Source organism: Durio zibethinus, chromosome 8 (genome assembly GCF_047325235.1).
Source record: "Durio zibethinus cultivar Kanyao isolate XHJ-2024 chromosome 8, ASM4732523v1, whole genome shotgun sequence".
Classification (NCBI taxonomy): domain Eukaryota; kingdom Viridiplantae; phylum Streptophyta; class Magnoliopsida; order Malvales; family Malvaceae; genus Durio; species Durio zibethinus.
The window spans coordinates 5,159,224-5,166,977 of NC_143169.1; the positions used below are offsets into that span (position 1 = coordinate 5,159,224).

A 7,754-nucleotide genomic window follows, 5' to 3' on the forward strand; every position below is an offset into this window, starting at 1 on the left:
TTTCCTGCATCCACGTGAAAATGAATTATCCATATAAATCCCATGTGAAAGAGTTTGACAATAATCATATGGTTCTCCTTTTTATTAGACCTAAATATTAATGCATTTTATAGACTCTTAAAGGTTTATAAATAAGCTTGAATTAATCATGCTAAAATATTTTGGACAAAATTTAGTGTCTATACCTAACATATAAATGGTGGAGAAAAATTGATGACTCAAGAAATTGTATTCCTTTGTAGCCTGTAATTGTTAGGTTCGGTACAAAAGTTATATAGTTAGTGGACTAGATATATAGATCGCAGTTACAGTTCTGTGATTAAATCATACGAATGAGGTCTCATTGACCAAAAAAAGTACAAAATGAGAATGATACTCGATCTTAGACTTTTGGATTCGGTCTGTCTGTTACAATGTGCATAATGTTCAATCAAGTTTTGTGGCAGAAGTCAGTAGTAGGGTGTAAACGACTCAAGCTATTTTTGGGCAATTCGAACTTGAATTGAAAAGCTCGAATTGTTTATTGTTGAACTAAGCTCGAGTTTGAATTATTTAAGTAATGAATTAAGTAAGATTCAAAAAATTTAATATTTGACTCGAGAGATTAACGAGTCTAATTAAGATTTTATTTTTTAATATATATAAATAAATAATAAAAATATATTATTTAATTTTAATATTTTTAATTTTATCAAATCTAATCGAATCTATCAAACTTAACTTGAGTAGCTCAATTAAATTACGATCCGTATATAAATATAAAAAATAAAATTCGATCAAATTCGAGTTGAGCTTCAAACCTGAAAATTTCAAGTTCAGACAATGCATCCATTGGATTTGATTAGATTTCATAAAACAAGCATCATGTTTAAATTCATGTTCTCAAGTATAAATAACAAAGAAAAAAATTGATTTCTATGATGCAAAAAATCAGTAGAAACTGCCTGGATTAAATATAGAGGATAAGGACAGAGTTCAAACAGTCATTCATTACTAAAACAACTATGTTGTAGTAAAAGACTAAAATCAACAGTCTCAAACAACAAACTTCGCAGACGCCAATCCATTCACGGTTTACAAATATCCCCTGTAGGAAGCTAGAAGTACATGATTTATCGCTACAAAAAGAGGTCACACCCATAAAAAATATCTACCACTGTCAGACAAAGACATACAACTCCAAAAAAGGACAAGTTCAATCCATCTTTCTTCTTTCTTTTTTGTGGGGCTGTTGCCGATTGTTACAGCCTTGAATAAGCTACCAAATGGCCTAAAAGAGCTTGATAAGTAAAGACGGAAATGCCAAGATAACAGTCAAGCTTATATGCATTACAGCAGTTGATAGAAAGAAAGGCTGGCTGACTAGCGAGAAGGCTGCATTTTTTGCTGGACGGGGACGGTGGCCGATATCGGCACCCCCACGCCCACCCCCACTCCTTCCACCCTTTGATTTCTTCGACAGAAAATTTTGATGCTTCTTCTGATAGTCTTGTTTGTCATCTTTTGCTCCCAAGCCAACTGTCCTGTTTGAATGTGTCAAAACTGAAATTGCAACTGGTTTCAGGAAACAATTACTTATCAAATGATTTAAAGTAACAGACTACAAAACATTAATGAAATTCATACCATGAATCTCTTGTCCTTGAAGAACAGGTTCCGAGAGATTGAAATCTTGAGTTTCTAATGTAGGAAAACCTTCAAGCTTCCAGCATGACAGGGCAGTTGCAAATAAGAAAAATGCAAAAAACTTCAGCATCATGCCTTCTGGTGATAGTTTGGAAAAGTTCAAGAGAAGAAGAGAGGGTGTTTTGGAGTGGTGGCCGGTGGGAACAAACTGTTCGGGTATGGATTACGGGAAATAGATGGGATATAAAATGTGAAATGCAGGAAGGCTTGTAAGGATATGGTGAATAGTGTCCGAAGAGTTGAGTGGCCCATTTGTGCTGGGAATAGCAATAGTATATATGAAGATAATGGTAAAAAGACAGTGTAAAGTAGCGTTAAAAGGGAGCAAAAGACCTTTGAATGTGCCAGCAAATGTCCAATTTGCTCAGACCAGTTTTCATGTGTTGTGTCTCTCTCTGTCTGCTTGCCAAGTCATTGCAGTGTCTTTCACTCTACCTTTAGATCTTTTGCTCCTATAACAAAATTAGAAATATAGTTAAACCTTGATTTAGCTAAAAGTTAGACGTCCATAAACAATTGGGACATATTGCAAGAGAACAATATTGCGTAAATCTAGAGATTAACTCAATTAATTTACATAATTATTTTCAAAAAATAACATTTATCATATTTTAAATATTTTAAATTCAAATCTCAGTAACTACCTTTTTTATCTTTAGCTTGCGGGTTCTTTTGTAAAAGAAAAAAAAGGACATTAAAGAAAACAACAGAATTCTTGTCAAAGATAGAGCAGTTTATTTATTTATTTATTTATGATTCATAATGAGATTTGTGCTTGTCTCTAAGGGAGTAAAATTATAGCATCTGGCAAAATAAAGTAAACATCACATTGCTGGTCTGAAGTGAAAAAAGCTGAGAATAGTTGTGAAAGCAAATCCTAGGGGGACAGTAGAAAAGAACGTATCTTTCCTGTGATACAAGAATAAAGCATAAGAGCTCAGTTTATTTTTCTAAAGTATTAATTTACGCTTAGTTTAGTAGGGTAAAGTAACTTGTTGCTTGTTAAGCAAAAGTTGCAAACGAATAGGATGCCTACTTTTTTCTACCATTGCCCAAAAGTTGCAGATTTTTCACGTGTAGTGTGTTTGCACTTTATTTCGTCACTAGATTCCACTCTTAATTCTCCTTTAGACTATTAAATTATAGATAAACTTCGAGTAGGTTTCTCGTTAAAAATTATTTAATTTAATTAACAATTGAAGATGAAATAGTTTTCTGAAGTTTAATGCATGGATTAATAATATATACTTGTTATACAATGAAATTTGATTGTCATTAAAAATAAATGGAAATTCTCTATACTCAAAATTTGAATAATATTTATCAAATGGTGAAAATTTAGTTAAAAAATTTAATAAAAAATATCTGTTGGACTAAAGTATCAAAACTTATTCAAATTATTCAAAGCACTAAGCAAAGACAAAGATACCAATCTATTGTTATATATTTTCGATTTTAACTATTTTTAATAAAAATTTTTATGAACCTAACTTAAAGAATTTTAAGTGTTGTTCTAAAATTATTACATTTGTAACTTAGCTATTGTAATTTAGCTATGTTGAAGATATTAAAGTCATGTTTAATATACAAGATTATAATAGGATGGGATAAGATGATATTATGAATATGATTAGATTAAATAATGTCATCTTATTTTGTATTTGATGCATGCAAAGATTAGGATAGGATAATTTATTTATTTGTCAAAATTATCCTTTCTCAAAGTTTATACAATTTAAATTATTGAAGTAATTTTTGAGGGTATAATTGAACATGTAAGTTTAATCCTATAGATTAAAAATAATCTTCTCCACATTGAATAATCTTATGCCAAAAAGATATTAATTCTTCTTGCAATTCCTATCCCTCTCTTTAGATATAAATCAAACATGATATGAATCATAAAAAATAGAGGATTACAGAGAGTTTTACACATAAATAATTAAAAAAAATAAAAAATAATTAAATCAAGACCATCAACTTAAAAAAAATCTAAAATTAAAAACTGGCTCAACTATTTAATTCCCTAATGGAGTTGCCAAACTGTCATAACATGTATGTCCTAAAACTAACCCATTAGACACAACATATGGAGTCGCCACCAATCTTTTTAACTAGATGTAATTAGCTAACTAAGTGAATCTATCCATTCTAAGGAGGTTCTAAACTTGACTAAGAGTCTTTAAAAAGAATATGTTTTGTTAATTTAAACAGAATTAGATTTGGGAGTTCAGTTACATGTAAGAAAAGTTATAGCACATCTAAAATGACCATAAATTGCTACCAATTAATCTTAAATTATCTTTAGCCTTAATTAACAAGGTCCTAACTTATTCGTAATTATTTATTATTTATTATTTTTATTAATTTAAATATATTAATATTGGATATATTTTTAGGTTTTTTCCAACACTTTGCTTGACCCCCTAAAATATTATTCACTTTAAGAGTATTCAAGTAACACATCCATTTTCTTGAAAAGATTTTGTCGTCAGATTTATTAAATATTTTATGAAATTTAATACATAGTAAAACACATAATCCAATAAAATAAAATAATCAAATATAATAATCAGATATAAAATTTACTAAATGTAATCGTAATTTATCTAATAATCAATCATGCAAGGAAATTAAATCACCACAATTTATTCCCAATTTTAAAATTTTGAAAAAAAATTAAAATTCTTATATTGAAACAAATTTTTAAATCTTCTAAAGCTTTGATCGAATTTAGAAAAAAAGGTTTCTCACCTAGAAACTTTCAAGAAAATTATACAGTCATAACTTTTTTAGAATTTTATTATTGGAGAAAAATTTTATTTATTCCTAATCGTTTTATTTTTACAAATTAATTAAACAAATACTTTAAATATTACAACAAATATATAACTTAATCATAAAATAATCAAAATAAAAAATCAAGTAAATAACTAAATAACTAATAAAGGAATTGAGATAATTTTACCAACTAGCCCAAAGATAGAATGAGCTTTGCATAGTTAATGACCGAAAGAAGTACGACCAAGTTGAGATAAATGGATTCCATCAAGTTTGGTCCAAATTTGAAGGTCTATGCAAGCTGCCCTCTTTATTTCTTCTTCTTGTCTTTGTTTCTTTTCATACTCCCTGTTTCATGCTGTTCCTTAAAACTAAAACAAGACCTTCTTTATTCTTCTACTTCTATTTCCTAACTCTCTAACCAGACTTCCCAAAAGCATATAAAACTTTGCATTCCCTATCTTTTGTTCGATCCCCAGAATGTTTTCCTTGAAGCTACTACCAGAAAGCCTTTTTTATTATTTTTTTGGTGTCTAGTTACTTCTATATTTCTAGTAGTTCTCTGTATTGTGGTGGCTGAATTGCTTGACTATTGAAGGGCTGTGTTGTGATCTTTTTTGTATATTGTCGCTGGACTTGGTTAAGCTAATAAGAGATTGATGAAGGTTAAGTTGACTTTTTTAGCTTTTTGCTTGTAATCGAACCTTTTCACTGCCCCTTCATCATGTATTTTTTTTTCTTTCTAATCGTCCCCACCTTTTGTGAAACTATTGTGCTAAATTTATAGGACAAACACCCCAATTGTGAAAGAGTTTCTGATCAACAAGTTCTTAACAATTACAACTCCAACCAATTTCAACACTTTTAATCCTTTGCCAATTCTCTTTTGTTAAAGTCTCGGCCAAACAAATCTCCTTTTTTTTTTGTGGAAATGAATCAAACAAACTAATAGACTAGATAAATAAATAGATTAAAAAACATTTATTTGGGTTTAAGATTCAAATCTAAAATCAAGTCCAATTAGACAATACTGAAGTCTTAATTAATCGATAAAGAAAACTTTGGGACTTCAAAACCAAAAAAATTTTAAAACCCGAGGGTGTCTACATCGATAGCCCCTATAACAGAGTCACTAGCGAGGTAAGGTAGGTGCATTGGTGCAAGCTGCCGATAGACTATCTCACAGGGTGTTGCATGGGTAACAGTAGTAGGCTGTATTATACCACTTTTTTGCCAAAGCTAACCAGAGACTCCAATCCTTTGGTTTCTCACTAGTCATACATCGTAAATAAGTTTGCAGACGATGATTAACTACCTCAGTTTGCCCATCGGTTTAAGGAATATGTAATGGATAGCTTGAGAGCGGTGCCATGTCTCTTAAATAATTCTTACCAGAAATTATTAAGAAATATTTTATCCTGGTTAGAGACAATACTAATTGGCATTCCACGGAGCTTATAAACTTGATCCATAAATGTTTAAATTACTACGGAATGCTTTATCTCTGTTGGAGACAATACTAATTGGCATGCCATGGTGCTTATAAACTTGATCCATAAATGCTTAAGCTGTTGTCAATGTAATATAAAGGTGTTTAAGAGCAATAAAATGACAATATTTACTCAGGGTATCAAGAATGACCATAATCACATCCTTACCATAGGATTTAGGGAGTCTTTCTGTAAAATCCATAGAGATGTCAATCCATATTCGATCAAGAAAAGGAAGTGGTTGCAATAGGCTAGGACTAGCAGCTGAGTCATATTTCTGTTGTTGACATGTGGAGCATTCCCTGACAAATCTTCTAACTTCCTTTTGTTGCCTCTTCCAATACAAGACACTGGCAATTCTGTTCGGAGTTGCTTGTACACCAGAATGACCCCGAGTGGGGTTGCTATGAAAGTATATCATCAACTCTCTCCTTAATTCTGGTTCCTTCCTAACTACTAGTTTACCCTTCCTCTTAAGCATTTCCCCATGCCATACATACTTGGACTTGGACCCAAATGAGGTATGCAATTCGAAAATGATATTCTGAAGCTTAGGATCTTGCTCCCATGATTTTTGAATCCTCTCTAACAGGTTAGTTGGTTTGTGAGGATGAAGTATTAGTTGGAAAGTTGGTGAATGGATAATGTTAGATTGGGTTCGGGTTTAACATATTTGGATTATGGGAAGTCTTAGGGATAGGTAGCAAAGGTGGCAATAAGGGTGGTTTGCTGTATGTATTGGATGAGGAAGTATGAGGTACTGGTTAGGTGGATTTCGAATTAAATGCAGTTTTCTTGGTTAATGGAAACATGATGGATTCTATTTGTTTTGCGAAGTGTAAAACTTGGGTAAGATTTGATGGTCTAAAAGTCTCAAGTATTTAAAGATATCATGTTTAAGGTTATTAATGAATACACTCAGAGCAAAATTATCAGGTAATTGCAGGAGGTTCAAAATACCTATGAAATCTTCATAGTACTGCTCAACAATCCCCAAATGTTTAAACTCCACCAGGTCTACCATTGGATCTTCAAATTCTTTTGAATTGAACCACTCCCATATACTGCTTAAAAAAAATTCTAATTTAATCTATCAAATCCTTCTTGTGACTTGGTATAGTGCTGGTGCCATTGAAGTGCTTTGCCTTCCAAGCTTAACATTGTAACTCTCACCTTCTGCTTATTAGCAACTATTTCAGCTAAGAAGTTTTGCTCTAACTTCATATTCCATCCCTTGAAGTCCTCGCCATTGAATCTCGAACATTCAAACTTATACATCTTGGGTATATTTACCTGGTTCAACCTTCGTGTAGCTACCAACACAGAGTAGGTTGTTGTTGAAGCTGACTGCTGATGCTTCCTGTCACTGTTAGAGTACATTCCCTAATAAGCGGGGTTTTCCCTTCGGCTCTAGTCATTTCATGTTCTGCCATGAACTTCAGCTATCTATCATAACTGTCATTGGCCAAGAAAGAGGCTCTAATACCACTAATGCATTAACTTCAAGTTAGCCAATCACCGTAAATCAATTCCTACAAAGAGAGATTGCTATTGCTACGATTCAAGAATAAAAAAGTGGATAGGAATGAGAAATGGGTGCAACAAAAAGAGAAAAAGAGAATAATAGAATTTTTTTAAATTCCATATTGATCTTTTTCATTCCCCCACTCACACTTTTGTACTAATATTACTATGTTAATGACTATACTACCTTTTATAGGTTGACTTGATTACATAATTTCGGCCGAATAGTCGGCCCAATCAACTCATATTTCTAACAGTAAAAACGATTTAAAA

The 7,754-nt window shown here is 31.7% G+C and overlaps 1 protein-coding gene across 2 annotated transcripts; it reads right to left on the reverse strand.

Annotated features, from left to right (window-relative positions):
• Positions 1-918: 918 nt before the first annotated feature.
• On the reverse strand, positions 919-1,942 carry LOC111278718 (uncharacterized). 2 transcript variants are annotated; one of them, XM_022865342.2, is made up of 2 exons: positions 1,627-1,942; positions 919-1,554 (listed from the first exon to the last, which is right to left on the reverse strand). In XM_022865342.2, the coding sequence occupies exons 1-2, from the start codon at positions 1,757-1,759 to the stop codon at positions 1,271-1,273; spliced, it is 417 nt and encodes a 138-aa protein (XP_022721077.2). In that variant the 5' UTR covers positions 1,760-1,942; the 3' UTR covers positions 919-1,270. The 2 variants fall into 2 exon arrangements, with proteins under 2 accessions (XP_022721077.2, XP_022721078.2); XM_022865343.2 differs by having other exon boundaries at positions 924-1,542.
• Between the last annotated feature and the right edge of the window lie 5,812 nt (positions 1,943-7,754).

Coding starts and splice junctions, on each gene's coding strand:
- LOC111278718 (XM_022865342.2), bottom strand. CDS start 1,759: ATGATGCTGAAGTTTTTTGCATTTTTCTTATTTGCAACTGCCCTGTCA. Junction 1,555..1,626: donor TCAAGGACAAGAGATTCATG/GTATGAATTTCA, acceptor TCCTGAAACCAG/TTGCAATTTCAGTTTTGACA.